At 40.0% G+C, this 18147-nt stretch overlaps 1 protein-coding gene across 4 annotated transcripts in view; it reads right to left on the bottom strand.

Annotated features, from left to right (window-relative positions):
• Positions 1-17658, bottom strand: part of Cyld (CYLD lysine 63 deubiquitinase) — a 65068-nt gene extending 47410 nt beyond the window's left edge. For 2 of the 4 annotated variants that reach the window (XM_045151522.1, XM_045151541.1), the window contains exons 1-5: positions 17590-17658; positions 16959-17037; positions 9078-9731; positions 4722-5024; positions 1918-2023 (exon numbers count right to left, since the gene is read on the bottom strand). In XM_045151522.1, the coding sequence (XP_045007457.1) occupies positions 1918-2023; positions 4722-5024; positions 9078-9581 (913 nt within the window). In that variant the 5' untranslated portion in view covers positions 9582-9731; positions 16959-17037; positions 17590-17658. Of the gene's footprint in view, positions 1-1917; positions 2024-4721; positions 5025-9077; positions 9732-16958; positions 17038-17264; positions 17301-17493; positions 17556-17589 lie in introns of those variants that run through there. The other 2 variants (XM_045151532.1, XM_045151538.1) reach the window with 2 other exon arrangements.
• Positions 17659-18147: the final 489 nt, after the last annotated feature.

The raw sequence follows: 18147 nt of genomic DNA, 5'->3' as shown, positions 1-18147 counted from the left end.
GAGTGAGACCCTACCTTGAAAAACAAAAAACAAACAAACAAAAAATATGTATCACTGAACAAATGTGAAGCACATGTGTGCATTCCCCTGAATATAAACCATTTGTTTCTGAAGGGAAGCAAAGAAATTCCTAGGAATCTGATTTGCAAAAAAATTTAAAACTGGCTTTAAAGAAAATCAAGAAAAAATAAGTCCGCCTTCACCTAAGAAAAAGTGAAATAAAGTTGTCACATGAATCCCACACCACTTGCTACAAAGCTAAAAGATAACTGGAAAGCATTTTCAAACTGTAAAACAAATATTTATGATTTGCTACACCAAGAGGGAAACAGGAAGGGCACAAGATTCATACTAGAAAGGAAATTGAAGGTCTAAATAGACCTGTAGAAACTCAAAAGCAGTGTGCCAAAGGTAACATGGAAAAGCACAAGGGAAAGAAGATTTTGTTGGTTTGTTTACTTGCAATCTTTGCTACAGCAAAAATTAATCTTTTATAGAATTAGAAACAAAATACATCTCCATGAAAACAATTTTCTCAGTATGTGAAACTGAGAAGTATGGTATTCTTTTTTATTTTTATTGATTTATTTGAAAGAGAAGGAGGCAGAGAGAGAGAGAGAATGGACACACCATGTCCTTCAGCTGCTGCAAACGAATTCCAGATTCATGTGCCACCTTGTGTATCTGGCTTACGTGGGTCCTGGGGAATCAAACCTGGGTTCTTTGGCTTTGCAGGCAAGTGCCTTAATAATTAATCCACCTCTCCAGCCCAGATGTATGGTTTTCTATGGAGGTCTCCATATTGTAAAAACACACATAAGATTTGGAGTTTGGTGAGGTACTGAAAAGAGCACAGCTTAAAAATCAGATGGTTCTGGATTTGACTCTAGCTACCACTATTTTAGCTATAAGCAATCTGACTCCTATGGAAGCCACAGGTTATTTGGGGCTTTTGTTAGTTTTAATATATTTATTTTATTTTAGATACTTTATTTATTTATGAGCAGAGAGAATGAATATGGTTGTACCAAGGGCCTCTTGCTACTGTAAACAAACTCCAGATACATGCCCCACTTTGTGCATCTGGATTTATGTGGGTATTGAGGAATCAAAGCTGGGTTGGCAGGCTTTGACATCAAGTGTCTATAACTGTTGAGCCATCTCCCAAGACTGAAGCTACAGTTTTAAAATCAACAGAATGGGTATCATTAAGACCTACTTTATAAGTTTGTCCAGAATGTTAAAAGAGTACAACACATCTAATTCAGGGCCTAGATCATTCCTGGCTAGTCTACCAGATAGCAGCCATGGTTCGCTAGTTGAGGCAAAACAAAAGGTTCCTTAAAAGTGGTAAAGTGTTTGCCTAGCACATACAAAGTCCAGGGTTCAATTCCCAGCATTGAAAATTTAAATAAATGAATAATGATGTGTGTGTGTGTGTGTGCACGTGTGTATAAACTTGTTATAATCTGTTCCTGACTAGAGACATGAAGCATAATCAGTAATGCCATCTCAATACTAGAAAGGGTCTCAGAGGTCATTCAGCAGGAATCCTGTCCACAGTGGAAAAGATAATCATTTCTGTCTAAAGGCTTCAGTTTAAACTCTTAACTCAAATGGGCAGAAGTTTACTATATTTTATTAACATCCAATAGTCATCAGGAAAGCTATTTTCTCATTTGAATGTCTAGGAGAGGAAAAAGAGAATACAATATATAAACATCACCCCATACTTACATACTTTTGGAAATAAAAATCTTTTGCTTTTGTTTGAGGCTAAAAAAGGATATTTGATTGAATGATAATTCTGTAGTTTAAAAGTCAAGTTCAAAATACCTATCTTCAAGTATATATTTATACTCTCATAACAAATGTGTGTTAGAAACTCTGACTTATAAATACATAAAGTCAACATACCTGGGATGATATCATTGATGTGCAATAGAATTGTACTTTCAACACTTGCGAAACTACAAAGCTGAACTCCATCAAATCTTCCATCCCAGTTGCCAATAGGGTTATCCTAGAAATTATGTAATAAAATAAACTTTGAAACTCCTCAAATATATATGAAAGTCTACATTTCCTACAAAATAATATTCCAAAATATTTTACATTGGTAACTTTTCATTGTTTTTTGTCTAAAAGAAAGAAAAGATTAAAAACAACTACTATGATAACAAGGCTTTGCTCATTTTTTAAAAAAACAAGAACTCAAATAACCAAACTATAGCAAACATACAAGTAAATAATGAATCAAAAGTACTTTTTATACTTTACTGAAAATAAGCGCTAGTCTATGGACTAACACATCTGAAATTTATAAGACATTGTTTTCATAGAAAGATGTAACAGTGATGTATTATTTCACCCCCAAACCTGCTCCTAGGAGCTAATCACAGATTTATCTATCCTGAGCACATAGTCACTTTGTACTACTGCACACCTTTCTATAAATTGAAAAGATATTTTTATAAGTACTTCTTTGTTATTTATTTCACAAAAGTGAAGATTTTCAGCTGGGCATGGTGGCTCACGTCTTCAATCCCAGCACTTAGGAGGCAGAGGCAGGAGGTTTGCCATGAGTTCAAGGCTACCCTGAGACTACACAGTGAATTCCAGGTCAGCCTGAGCTAGAATGAGACCATAGCTCAAAAAAAAAAAAGATTTTCATTTTTATTTGTCATATTCTGTATGGTACTGTTCATGAGGTAGATTAACAAATGAGCCAGACAGTTGTGCGGAGCACCAGTGGGTGGAGAATGGTACACTATCCCTAGAAACAGAAGGGTATGAAGAAGCTGCAACTGTTAGATCTCATCTTCTCAAAGGCCTACCTTCTGTGTGTGGAAGACATCTCTGCACAAATCAAATGGTAGATGGACAGAACTGGATGGAACTGGCAGGCAAACCTATAGGCAGCCTCATCTCTAGACCACCACCCACAAAGGGGAGGGTCTCAACCACTCTTTTCAAGTTTACTGCGTGGGTCAAAAGACCTGAATTTCCAGATGTGGTGGCTCACTCCTTTAATACCAGCACTCGGGAGGCAGAGGTAGGAAGACAATCTTGAGTTTGAGGCCACCCTCAGACCACATAGTGAATTCCAGGTGAGCCTCGACTAGAGTGAAATCCTACCTCGAAAAACAAAACAAAACAAAACAAAAAGGCCTGAAGCAAAGGAAGTCTAACTCAAAGACAAATGGCCCTCTTTCCCCAATCTTCCCTCTACCTATCCCATAATTTCTCCTATAAAATGCTGAGTTCATACTTAAACAATACTAACAAGAGTGCTAGTAATCCGGAGGAAAGCACATGCTTTACTCTGGCTCTAACTTCTCACAGTGAAGGTTGGAAAACTATTTATTTAGCATCTACCTAATGAGTATCAGACAGCATCTTAGCACAAGGTAAGAGATGTAAGCTACAACATTTACACCCTACCATCCATGCAGATTATACCTGAATATATAAAAATGACTCCTGAAAACATCTCCATTATGAGTACCACATCCTTACCTAATGCCTTTCAGTGTTTAGTAATTCTGAATGACTCTCCTTCTTTGTATCTAATCAATTCTGGCTATGTTTTCAACTATGATAAAAATGTTCTCTGCTTCTTTCTTCTTATTCCCTTAATGTCATAATTCAATATGTCACACTGGAATTGCATCCATTACCAACAAATATAACTATAGTAATATTAAAAATGGGTGATACAAACAAAGGAGTTAACACCATATGATTCTACTTCTCTCAGATACTTAGAGCAGATAAATTCACTATAGTCAACAGGAACAGGGTAGAGTGGGCAGAATTTATTTAATAGGAACAGAGTTTCAATATGGAATGATGAAAAAATTCTGCAGCTGGATAGTGGGGACAGTAAAATGTTGATATACTGTATGTCACTGAACTGTCCTTTTAATAACAGTTCAGAGGTTGGAGAGATGGCTTAGTGGTTAAGGTGCTTGCCTGCAAAGCCAAAGAACCTATGTTTGATTCCCCAGGATTCACATAAGCCAGATGCAGAAGGTGGCCCATGCGTCTGTTGTTTGTTTGCAGTGGTTGGAGGCCCTGGCATTGCTGATTCTATATTTCTCACTCACTATCTCTCTATGCCCCTCTCTCAAATAAATAAAAAAATAACAGTTCAGTTGAAAAGTTTTATGTTATTTATATTTTATCAGAATAAGAAAACATTTTTTAAGGAGTGATGTCCTGTGGAAATACTCTGTTTACTATTCAAAAGCATTGTGGTTTTCTTTTACTCAGCTCTGTTCTATGAATGACTTTTTACATAACTTATGAGAATCAGGCCAGCCATAAAATTTTGTAAAATATACAAAAAATGTGTAACCAAAAAATTCTTTTCAAAATAAAGAAAAAGAAGATATCACATAACATATTTGGGTTTGGTGACAATTTTTTTGGTTTGTCTAGTTGCTGCTGCTGTTTTGGTTTGGCCTTTGTGTTTTGTCTCTTGGTCAACTACAGTCTGAGAACATTATTCAGGTCATTCAACATGGAGAAAAAGGAGCAAATACAGCTCTGTACCTACTCTCCTACCCCATTTCAATGTTCCTTCCCAAGGGGAAATCAACTGTGCTCTTCCAAGTACTCCAAATTTTAAATATGTAAAATGCTCAATTTGTACCTAAATTAGTTAATAAAACTAATACATATATTTGCAATGGTAATATAATCAAAACTTTTCTTACCATGTCTACACCAACAAAATATCCTAAGCTCTCTTTTCCTGGTAAAACATCACAGAATATCACTGTTCCAGATTCTATAGTTTCTCCAACCTTCAAAGAGACTCTGGAGTTTATTTCCAAAGGGGGAAGTTCAACTTGTATTGTATCCATCGGGCTTGCATAGTCACTTTCTAACCCATTGTCATCGTCTTCTATGATCTCCAGCTTGTCCAACGCAACAAATACTCCACAATCTTCTTCACACTGGAAAAGCTGCTTCCCTTGATATACCCCATCAGTGAAACCTTGACCACGGCCTTCTTCCTAGTTTTTAAGATTTAAAAAAAAGATACATATAGAAAGATTATCCATGGGTAAAAGCACTTGCCATGTAAGCATGAGCACCTGATTTGCCAGGTTCCGTCCCCATCACCCACATAAACTGATGGGTATTGCCATGCAGGCCTGTGACTCCAGACTGGTGGGGAGCAGAGACCAGAGAATCACTGGGGCTCACTGGTCAGCAAGTCTGATGGAAAACGGCTGCTGTGGCTCACAGAGAGAGTCCATCTCAAGGAAATAAACAGCTGCACAATAAAGGAAGATACCCAATACTCTCCTCTGGCCTTCACACATGTACACAGGGTACACTGTATGTGTACACATACAAATAAACCACACACACATCATACCACACATACTACACACAAACAAAAAAAAAGCTTATCCACAGGAAAAAGGATCAGCTTTAGGGATTTCAGTGCAATACTTTGGAAAAACTCTAAGTAATAATAAGAAATAGAGGGACTAGAGATGTAACTCAGTGAGTAAAGTGACTGCCTTGTAAGCATGGATACTTGAGTTTTATCTCCAGTGCCACATCAAAATGCCTGGTGTAGCAGCATGAGCTTGTGAGGCACACAAACCAGCCAGTTTAGCCTAGTTGGAAATATACAGAGCAATAAAAAATCCTCTCTCAAAAATTTAAAAGGTGAATGATATTCCTAAGGAAATATGTCTGAGAGTGTACTCCACATGTGTGTGCATGCACACCCACACACCCAGACCAGGAAAAAAAAAAACAAACAGAAAAGTGGGTGGGGGAGATGGTTCAGTGGATAAAACACAATGCAAATCATGAAGATTGGAGTTTGGACCTCAGAATCTATGTAAATGCCAAACAAAACCCCAGTGCTTTAGAAGTGGGAAGGTAGAAACAGGACTCTGGGCACGCTCGGTGGCCAGACTAGCTGAATCTGTGAGTCCTGGTTCAAGTGAGAGGGCCTGACTCAGTTAATAAGATGGAAGTGACTGCAGATGACACCAATGTCAACCTCTGGCCTCTGCATATGCATACACACATATACATGCAAAAAAGGAGTGAAGGGAAGGGGCTAGCGAGCTGACTCAGTGGGTAAGAGCACAATGTGCAAGTATGAGGACTGGAGTTTGACCTCCAGCACCCTCATCAAAAAGCTGTGCATGGCTCTACATGCCTATCACCCCAGCATGGAGAGGTCAGAGATAGGTGGGTCACTGGGGCTCCCTGGACAGCCTATCTAAACAAACAAACAAAAAAATCCCCTATCATGGATCACAAAACAACTACAAGTCATGTGCTATTATAAACCATTTTACAGATAGGAAGCAGATTAAGAGAACTTAAGTTGGTTAACTAACCTGGCAACCCTGCTAGTAAATGGCATAACTAGCTACAAAAATCCCAATTGTTTTTCTGCTTGAAAAATTAAATCAAGAAGCAATTAAGATAGGAAGTTCTACTCATAAGACTATCAAAATGTATTTGGCCTTTAATTCTTGAGAACAATACTCAGCTTGGAAACATACACAGAAATCTTGAGTATGTTTCCAATATAAGTAAGTTCCAAGGTGATTTGCACATATATTATCAGGAGTAAGTATAATAAAGTTTAAGTTGTTGTAACTTATTTAAAAATCTTGCATCTAGGGGCTGGAAAGATGGTGTAGTGGTTAAGGAGCTTTCTAGTAAAGCCTAATGACCCAGGTTCAACTTCCTAGAACACACATAAGCCAAATACACAAGGTGACACGTGCACAAGGTGGCACACACATCTGGAGTTTGATTGCAATGGAGGCCATGGCATATCAATTCTCTCTCTCTCTCATAAATAAATAAATAAATAAAATAAAAATCTTGCATCTAGGGCTACAGAGATGGCTTAGCTCTTATGGTACTTGCCTATAAAGCTTAAGAACCCAGTTCAAAGTCCCCAGGACCCACATAAGCCAGATACACAAAGTGTCACATGTATCCAGAGTTTGTCTGCTGTGGCTAGAGGTCCTGGTACACTGATTGTCAGTCTGTCTGTCTGCCTCTCTCAAATAAATAGAAAGTAACATATTAAAAGACAATCTTGCATGCAGGCCAGCGAGAGACTCATTGGTTAAGAACACTTCTTGTGCAAGCATGAAGGCTGAGGATCCCTGAGAGCACTCAAGTTGTAGCCTCACATAAACAGCTGGGCTTCACTATGTGCATCTGTAACTCCAGTCCAACAGGGAAGCAGAGACCTGAGAATCACTAGAGGACACAGAAAGTAAAGAAACAAGGCAAACTTCAGGATCAGTAAGAGACTCCAGCTCAAAGAAGAATGAGCACAAGAGCAATGTAGTGGCACACTCAAATAATGACCACTCTGGACACCAAAGACCAGTGCATGAGGTGCTGCATGGGCACATATATATGCACACACAACACACACCACCACTACCTCATGCACATGCAAAAATAATTTTCCATCTAAATTGTCATTACTTAGTAAAGTATATTAAGAAGATTGAGGAATCTATAGACAATAATCTTAAAAGATGGCTCAAAATTTTGAAGTGACTGGTTGCAATTGATGAACTTCATTTTTAAAATTTTTATATGTTTGTTTATATATTAATTACAGAGAGAGAGAATGGGCATGCCAGGGCCTCTAGCCACTGCAAATGAACTCTAGATGCGTGCGCCACCATGTGCATCTGGCATACATGAGTTCTTGGGAATCGAACCTGGATCCTTAGACTTCCCAGGCAAGTGCCTTTACCAGTAAGCCATTTCTTCAGCCCCTGAAATTCATTTTTAACATAGGTAATGTTCACATTTCTAAGGCATTGAAGTTCAGAATAACTACCAACATATTCCTACTATAGGAGATAGTTTTTAAAAGTTTCAAGCATTATCTTTACATCCTTTCAATTCATCATTAAAAAATAAATCCTGGAACCAGGCGTGGTGGCGCATGCCTTTAAACCCAGCACTCAGGAGGTAGAGGTAGGAGAATCGCTGAGAGTTTGAGGCCACCTGGAGACACCATAGTCAACTCCAGGTCAGCCTGGGCTAGAGTGAGACCCTACCTCAAAAAACAATAATAATAATAATAATTAATAAATAAATCCTGGGCTGAGAAATAGCTCAGTGAACAAAGTCCTTGCCACTCAAGACTGAGAATCCTAGTTTTATCCTCAAGCTCCATGTAACAAGTTAATGGTGGGCATCTATAATGCCAGCAGGCTGACTGGCAAGATAAGAGGCGGGAACATGAGAATTTCATGAAGCTAGCAGAGAGTACAGCAAGTGAGAGAGACTCTGCCTCAAAACAAGGTGGAAGGTAAGGGCTAAAGTTGTCCTGATCTTCAATTATATGCCATGACCTGCACCTGCCTACACTCATGGAGGACCATACACATCATACACATGCACACACACATAAAAGTACATAAATAAATAATAAAAATAAATCCTGGGACTGAGGTATAGCCCAGTGGCACAGTGAACACTTTACATGTTCTATCCCAAGAACTGTACAAGTTAAAAGTATATTCTAAGGATCCGGAATATTAAAAATAAACTTTAGGGCTAGAGAAATCACTTAGCAGTTTAGGCATTTGCCTGTGAAGCCTAAGAACCCACAATTCCCCAATACTCACATAAGCCAGATACACAAGGTGGCACATGTGTCTGGAGATCATTTGCAGTGGCTAGAGACCCTGGCATGCCCAATTTTTATTTGCCTTTTTATTTCCCTCTCTCTCAAGTAAAATAAATATAAAGTTGATTTGTTTTGAGTTTTGTTGTTGTTGTTGTTTTATTTTCTGAGGTAGCATCTTACCCTAGCTCAGGCTGACCTGGAATTCACTATGTAGACTTAGGGTAGCCTCGAACTCATGGCAATCTTCCTACCTCTACCTCGTGCCAGGACTAAAGGTGTGTGCCACCACACCCGGCTTAAATATTTCTTTTATTTAAAAATAAACTGTGTGTGAGGAGAGAAAATATGTATGTAAACACACACACACACACACACACACACACACACACACACACACACGTATACAGCTCAAACTTACCAGCAATTCCACCCCGAAGAAAATCCCCGACACTGTCCTCTCTGCTAATAAGGGTCCTCTGAAGCGCACAACTCCTGGAAATTTCTCTTCCCCAGATCTCAGCTGTACTTTCACAGGGCAGCCCACATCAACCTGGAGACCTTTACTTAGTCGGCTTCTGTTTCTAAACAGGCTGAGCCTCTCCTCGCAGTTGGTAATGGCCAAGAGCAACTCCGTAAATTTTTCATTAATCTCCACGACATCCTTTTCATCAACAAACAGAACTGCATGAGGTTGTTCTAGGATTTTTAATCCAATCTGATTTTTCTTGCCTTTTGCAGAAGGAACCCTGGAATGCCCCACAGAGCGGTCTTGGATGTACTGTCCTATGCTTCCCTTGGGTACTTTAAGGAGTTTCTGCGTCTGTTTGTCTGTGACACTACATTCTTGAAGAAGCAAATAAAAAATCCGCTCTTCCCAGTAGGGTGAAGTAACTTTTTCTTGGCTCCATAAGCCTGAACTCATTGTGATAGTAACTTCAGAACATTAACTCAAAAAAAGGAACCAGCAGCAAGTCTGTTATAAAATCACAAAAAATAAACTCATGAGCAGTCCCAAAGCAAGTTTTTAGCAATGTTGTGTCCATGCTGTAAAAAAGACTGCAAATCAAAATGCCTGGAAAACAAGCAAAAACAAACTTTAGACTTCATTCTCTATCACCTTAAATTGAGGATAAGGGTTTTTTTTAATCTAATTTGACGAACAATACACAAATATAAATGAAACACTTAAAAAGATCTAGAAGAGCTAATAGACATATGTAGCTTATATCTATTGCAACTGCATATTTAAAGAAATCTAACAGCTAAATGCACTCAAAGACAGTAACAACTGTTTCCAAAGCTCTGAATTTTATAAACTCTGATTCTATCCAGAAATTTTAAGGTTAACTTCATATAAATATTCTGACTTTGTATGTGTGGAGTAGACCGTGTGGTGTATGTGGTATATGCAAGTATGTGTGCAGATGTGAACATCCCTTGTACATGAGTAGAGGCCAGAGAAGAACATCAAGCATCCTCCTCTATATTGCTTGTCCATGCGTTTCTTTGAGACAGAATCTCTAAGAAACCAGAACTGCCATGTTTGAAGCTAATGTTTTCAGTCAGGCCAGCTGATCAGGGAGCCCTAGTGATTCTTCAATCTCCACTCCCCATAGTTCTAGGATTACAGGTGTGTGTAAGTGTCGAGCTGCTTACATGGGCACTGGGGATCAAATGCAGGGCAAATTGGGTGCTTTTAGGCCCCAATGCTTACACCGCAAGTACGTACTCTTACCATTGCTGCAGCCCTATTCTGACATTTTTAAATTTTACAAAAAAGCATTTCTAATAGATTCTGCCTAACTAAATGGACAAGCCACAATGATTACAACACATATAATCTTATAAAAATGCTATCATTCCTGATAGTGTAAATAAAAACATATGCATTGCACTACTGAACTTTTATCAATATCTTTTATCAGTATCTTTTATGAATAAAAATATTGCTTTGTCACATTCTGAAATGTCAACCCCAATCCATCAATATGTGTGCTCTAGTTTAATGATGGAACATTTTACCTCCAATTCAATTTCATTTCTTTAATTTATACATACTGTGTTTACACAGGAAAATGTTAACCACATTAATCATAACTATTATTCACATACTATAATCTTGTTATATTAAAGATATTTTAAAATCAGCTTTATAGCATCAAAACGACTATGTGACAAAGACATAATTGCAATATAGTGATACTGAATTATAGATGCTTATGTCAAACATAACATATTTTGTATAATTTAAATTGTGTATAAAGAAAACGCAAATGATTCTTTTCTGTACTCAATTTTTTATTTAAACTTTTTATGAAAATTTAATTCACAATTACATAGTCTTACTCTCAAGCTTACTTTAACTGATTATTTAAAACAACACAACTTTGTTCATTCACTCTGAGGGTTTCATCATTTTAATTCCTTTTCTGAAAAGAACAGTTCCTACGTAATCTGTTACAAGAATGTGGCTATTTGGTTTCCAAATAAATGCTGTACATATTTCATCCTGCTTTGAGATAAGAAGTTTCTGTTTTAGTAGCTAGAAGCAACAATTATAAAGTTAGCATATTTATCTACTTTATTCTTTTTTTTTTTTTTTTTGGTTTTTCGAGGTAGGGTCTCACTCTTGCCCAGGCTGACCTGGAATTCACTATGGAGTCTCAGGGTGGCCTCGAACTCATGGCAATCCTCCTACCTCTGCCTCCCGAGGGCTGGGATTACTTTATTCTTATAATGAAAAGGAAAATGCCTAAAGCTAAAGAATCAAGCTTTAACTTAATGATGAAGTGACCTGACAATTCTATGCAGAGTTAGCTTTTCTTTTAGAAAACACTGTTAGGTGATGAGGTAGTCTATCACAGTAAAGTCTCTTCTTCTGTAAGCCAAAATGAGAGACAGGTTCTCCAAGGCAGGCTGAGTCAGCACCCCAAACCAACATTACCTAACAATCGGCACAACAGCTAGTGAAGGCAGAGACACACTCATTGTGAAGTGCTTCCTTCTTTCTGCTTCTTTTTAAATGTGTTTGCTTTAATTCCACTTGAGGGCACTGTCTACTGCAGCAGCAATGGAATCAATTTATATCTGCCACTTACGTAACACACCTGTGGACACTTTGCTTCTGGCACCACACAAACAAAACCCCTTTAAAAGGTGTGCACAAGCACCTTCCAATCTTTGAATTGGGCTTTGTGCCCTTGAAGTACCAGGATGAAGTATTTGGGTTTTGCCTAAAAGCCTTTTTAAATGTCAGCATTTTCAAACAAGGTAATTATTTTTTCTTGATCACAGAATTATCATTAGAAAAATAAGTTAGCATGTGTGAACTCTCAAATAGAAGGCTGTTTGTTACCGTACATATTAAGACATGTTATATCCTGTCCTCAGGCTCTTCTTTCTGCTTTCTACAGATCTACAGTTTATACTTTTCTCTCACAATCAGCCATTTCCTGTGGTTTCCTGCAGTCTGTATTTGACTCCTACAGTCTTGCTGCTTTCCAATTTAGTGTTCTTAGTCAGTTTCCATAAGCAGGGTGATTAGGTGTGTTTGTATGTATAGAATGCTAAGCAACAAAGACACCACCTTTAGCCACATGTCAAGTTCTCATCTTAAATGGTACTTGGAAAACACAGAACACAGAATGAAAGCTCTGGAATAGAAGATTAAACAAACACAAAGTTGATCATAAAAATAAAATTTTCTTACAAAAAAATAAAATAACAATACAATTTCTTACATAAAAAGCAAAGGGACAATTACAAAGTGGAAGACACAAGTCTAGTAGGACCCTGAGGAATAATGTGCACAGGCTGCATTACAAACACATTATTTAGAATGCTCCCAGAGAATAAAACAGTCAAAACAGCAATGTCCAAGTCAGTTCTCTTTACAATGCATTTGAAAAATTTTGACCAAAAAGAAAAAATCTATTAGGCCAGGCATGGTGGTTCATGCCTTTAATTTCAGCACTTGGGAGGCAGAGGTAGAACTCCCATGAGTTTGAGGCCATCCTGAGACTCCATAATGAATTCCAGGTCAGCCTGGGCTAGAGTAAAACCCTAACTCAAAAAAAATTTATTAGTAATTCTGTTTTTAAAATAAATTATTTTTTAAATTTCTAAAACTTTCTAGAAACAACTAATGTGACAATTTGAAGTAAAAAATTCACAAGTGCTAATAAACTATTACCAAGGCAGAATAAATTATTATATACAATGTAGGAGGACATTATATTTTAAATAAATTTGATTGCAAAACTGCCTACTGCAATTCACCTTAGGCAAACAGTTCACAGGAAAAATTGATATCACTACTTGGTCCGTAAGAAGATTGAAGGCAGGGGCTGGGGAGATTGCTCAGTGGGTAAAAGTGCTTGTTGTGCAAGTGTTAACAATCTGAGTTTGGGTCCCCAGAACCCATGTGAAGCCAGACACAGCAGTAAGCACCCCAGCCTTCCTAGAGCAAGATGGAGAGAGAGAAAAAACCTTCCAGAAGCTCACTGGTTGTGCAGCAATGAACAAGAGACCCGACCTCAGACAAGGTGGAAGGTGAAGGCCATTATACCTGAGCTTGTCCTCTGACTTCCACATGTGCACCGTGTCTCACATGTACCCATGCTCACATATAAAAAGACACAAAGATAACTTTTAAGAAGGGTGAGGGTGTGCTGGAGAGATGGCTTAGCGGTTAAGGAACTTGCCTGAGAAGCCTAAGGACCCATGTTCCACTCCTCAGATCCCACATAAGCCAGACACACAAGGTGATGCATGCGCAAGGTCACACATGCACTCAAGGTGGTGCAAGTGTCTTGAGTTTGATTATAGTGGCTGGAAGCCATGGTGCTCCAATTCTTTCTCTCTCTTTCTCTTCCAACCCCCTCTTCCCCACTCTCTGGCATAAAAAAAAAAGAAAAAGAAAGACTAGTCTGTTGGGCTTGCCTCAAAAAAAAAAAAAGGTTGAAGTCAATAAATAGTAGTTCTTAAGCACCATTTTTATAAAAGTAAACTAGGGTATGGGCTCAGCATTAAGAGCACTTGCCACTTAATCCTGAAGACGTTTCAAGACCAGAGACCAACAAAGAACCTATTGAAAAATCTGGACATGGCCAAACAAATCTGTAACCAAAATGTATGTGGAGGCCAGAGATCAGAGAGTCACTTGGGCTCACTGACAGCAGCAGTTCTGGGTTGCGGAGCAGACCCCATCTCAAGAAATGCACAGAAAACAGTAAGTAAAAGAAACTTGATGCCCTCTGGCCTCCACACATACACAAATGGGACTCATGCATCTGTACACATACATGCATACACCACACATGTACTCTCCACACATATACACAAGTAAACTAGATAAAGAGCAGTGCAGAACTTAGTTTGGACTAAGAGGATAGATCACAACAGACAACAAGAATTGACAAAAAATTATGAAATAATTTTAAGTATTATCCAAAAATAAAGAGCATGTGACCTTTCCCTTTTTAAAACTCATAAATTAAGGACAGAATTGAAACTTACATTAAAATTAATTTTTATTGCAACTGATAAAGTTGAGTGGAAGAACTTTATGGCTCTAATCCAGACATATGCATGATAAACCCAATGATTAGTAAATAGTCTCAAGATACCTGGATTACAACAGAAATGTGCTAACATATCTTTTTTCCCACTGTAGTAATGAATATAATACCAACATCTCCTTTCACTGATCTGCATAAGTTAAATAAAGTCTTATAGCCCCAAGCAATAAAAACTGACTCAAGACAATATGAAAGCAAGGACTGAAATCACACTGAGTTCTTTGTGGACCAGGGTTTAGTATTTTGAGTACTCTGGGCAAGGCTAGACACTGGAAACTAGAGGCCTAAAGATTTGATGACTGCCTACCACAAGTTATCCCACTGTATCAGCTTCTGCCTTAAGTATAAGTCCTAACCTGCCACAAGGTAACACAAAGAAAACACAGCCCCTTGAAACTCAATGTGAGAGGGAGTGAATCAGAGTGGAGGGAGAAGTTTTCATTTGTGCTTACTTTCACTTTGCAGGTAGCATCGTGAGAGTGAGCACAGCACAAGCGATTCATCTGTAAACTGTTTAATTTCAGGCTGGATAACTGAGTGATCACAAATATCTTCATTATTTCTCTAAGAAGTGAATGATGATTACCACAGAGTTGAAATACAATAGGAAGCCTCAAATTGTTCAACCTGAAACCAGGATGAACAGAAGGCCTTTCTCTTGAGGGCACTGAAGACCAGAAAATAACACAGTGTCATGGAGATTTGAAATCATATCTGGTAATCTGAGCTTGTCGATGATCTGAATTCTGAGTAAAGAAGGATTTAACTATGTAAATCATTAGGTTAAATGAACGTTGAAAGAACAAATATTGACCAATTTCCTGTAAATGAAATGGAAAAGAAATGGTCAAGAAGTCTTACCCAAAATGTGAAAGATGAGAATCATCAAGTTCAATAAACAAACTACAGTACAAATGAGAGTTAGCTACATTAAACTGACACTGTTAACTTATCTAGAAGATAAAGTGTCATTCTGATGCTCAAGTTATCAGGTTTTACCATTCACAAGAACCTCACAAAGACAGGTGTAATTCAAGAAATTCTGCCATCTTCAGAGATGGGTTGCTTGATCTAAAGCCACAGGAAGCTCTCGAAATCGGTATAAAATCTACAACACTAAAATACTGCCCCAATCACGAAAGGCAAACAAGCAGGCTGGCTGGCATTAATATCCAATAAAAACAACACACGTGAGTGTTTTTCCAATTCTTCAGGGCAGCTAGAATGGCATTATTTTAATAAAGAACATCTCTCCCTAAAAGAACAACTAAACAGAAACACAAAGATTGCAGGATCAGAAAAGAACTGGTTGGTTTTAATTTTGCTCACAGATAAAACATGTGACAGAAAGACACAGAACCTAAGACAAGTAGGACTTATGAGATTTTTTTTAAAAAAAAAAAAAAAAAGAGAAGTCTTGCATCTGCATGTTCCTATCAACAAGACAACACTGCTGTCTTGCGTGAGTTAAACCTAGCCACTGAACTCTCAAGCTGACTTCCCCATTGCTCATCTGTTGACCTCTAGGGCCTAGACCAGAAACCTGGCGAAGTGATACAAGTGAAAGCCAAACATGCCATTTCTTCATCCTGTTTAAGTAATTAAAAGCTTCTTTCAGGCTTAAAAAAATAAAAGCCCCAGGAATTGGCAATATTTAAAGACTTTTGTCTGAAACATCACTAATTGTCTAGATAAATGAAGTCAATTGGCTTTTATACTTCATCGTTACACATGTAAGTAAAAACAAATAAGGAAAATCCCACAATTATGAAACCAAGTTGTTCTGAGATTCATTTGAAATGGGCTTCCTACCTCACACCATCAATAACACTTACAAATTGTGCATAAACAATATAAAATCCCCTAGAAATTTAACATCATAGTGTGAAAACCAGGAACAAAATACTAATATAATTTGATGAATAGGATAATTACTCCCTTCTTTCTTCTTGTATTAAAGATGTCTTTAAATCACTAAACCACAGTTTAGGCATGCCAGACCACAAAAATGATTGCTGTTTAATATCCATTGTTTTATATAACAAGTGCTTGGCCTTATCAGCTCTTCACAAAAAAATACCACTCCAAACAAGGCTTCCTTTGCAAAAATACCTTAATTTTGCAGCAGAACATTAGAGAATGTTCTAGGGTATTGTCAACATTCAGAGTACATGAACTTCAATAAGAATTTCCAGCAAGTTATTTTCCCCTAACACAGTTCTAGTGCAAATCCACCCACAACCCAGTGAGGAATGGCAGGCTAAATTTTGGGGGCCATTCAACCTACTTGAGGTGTTGAGGGGGTGTACAGGAGACCTAAGCTTGAATGCACACCCTCTTGAGGCCTGAGTTTTTATCTGGGAGCCAACGAATGCAAAAAAAAAAAAAAAAAAAAAAAAAGAACAAATGTTGCTAAGATTCCCTATCAGCCCCAACTTTGAGCAAGGTATGAATGCTGCTCCAGGGAGCTAACTTTCCAAGGAAAATCAGAGCGAGGAAGATGGCAGGGCTGATGGCGGGTTGACGGGATAGGAACGCCACAAGACTTGGTGGCTGGAAGACGACAACCACTCTAAAAACTATACAAATGCCCAGGGGTGAAACGGAAAAGATGCCACCACGGACAGAATAACCCAGCAACGAGCGCACAAGACCATCATCTTCCTTCAAGACTTCACACTTCCCCCAGACTGTTCGCGACAGAAAGGAGAGGAGGTTACCTGGGTCCACGGGGCACACCTTCCAATTTCAGAACTCCGAGCTGTGCGAAACCATCCTGACCCGGCGAGCCTGGGGAAACTGAAAGACAAAGCAGAACCCGCCATGAGCGAGGCCAGAACCCCCACCGCGCGAACCTCAAACGGCCGGCCCGCGCGGCCCCGGGCATCAGCTGGCACCCTTCACCCCGTGCCCATCGCGGCCGTCCCCAGCCAGCCTGCGGGCCCGGGCCTCAGTTTCCCCATCTGAAAACCCGGAAAAGCGAGAATCGGAGAGAGAGGCTGAGTCCCAGCGCTGCTCCCACCCACCCCCAAGCCTTCTCGTCTCGGGGGTTGGGAAGAGGGTGTCCGGTCCGTGGCCACGGTGCCTCCCAGACTCCCGGGGATGCCGAGAGCTGACGTCAGCGCCCCGCGGACCGGCCCGGGCGGCAGGTAACGGGCCAATGCCGAGGCCCTACGGGCTCCGAGGCTCCCAGAAGCCGGGGAGGAGCGCGCGGGGGGGATCCGGCCTCCTGCCGCTCGGCCACCGTGCACTCACCCGCCTCGGCAACGGGATGGCAGCCGGGCCCGGGCTCTCTGCAGCCCGGGTCCCTGGCGGGCCTCGGCGCCCCACACCCACCGCCCTAATATTTACCTCAGTCGCGCGGCCCCCGCGCAGCCGAACCTGCTACCTGGGCCCGCCCCCACCTGCCCCGCCTCCAAGCCTCCCGGTGGGAGGAGGGAGGGAGCGGGGGCGGAGACTGCAACCAGCCCCACCCGCCAATCGCAGCCCGAGCTGCGTGCCTACGCGAACTCTGATTGGGTGTTCCCGTAGCCGGACCTTCCTCCAATGGCTGCCGGCAAGTCTCCGGCTGAAGGGACTTTCCGCTCGGTCAAGCTCGGTGGAGCCAAAGGGAAAGCGAAGGGGCGGAGCCTAGGAGGAAAGGGATGGGGGCGGGGAGCGCCGAGTTGATTGGGCGAAAGGCTGTGGTTACCGCGCCACCATTGGCTGGTACCGGAAATAGGAGGGGCGCGGTGCTCTCAGCTCCACCTCCTACTTCAAGCTGTCAAAACTGGGGTGGGAAACGGTCCAGACGAGAGCTTGGGAATAGTTCTCCAGAATTCCGTGAAAGAGCAAAGCGTTAAAATCACGCTTGAGGTTGAAGGTTTTTCTTTATCACTTAGTCTCCGGGTGACATGGGGAGCTCCCAAA

Source organism: Jaculus jaculus, chromosome 1, assembly GCF_020740685.1.
Source record: "Jaculus jaculus isolate mJacJac1 chromosome 1, mJacJac1.mat.Y.cur, whole genome shotgun sequence".
Lineage (NCBI taxonomy): Eukaryota > Metazoa > Chordata > Mammalia > Rodentia > Dipodidae > Jaculus > Jaculus jaculus.
Note: the sequence above shows the minus strand (reverse complement) of the source record. Positions and strands in the feature narration are given on the sequence as shown.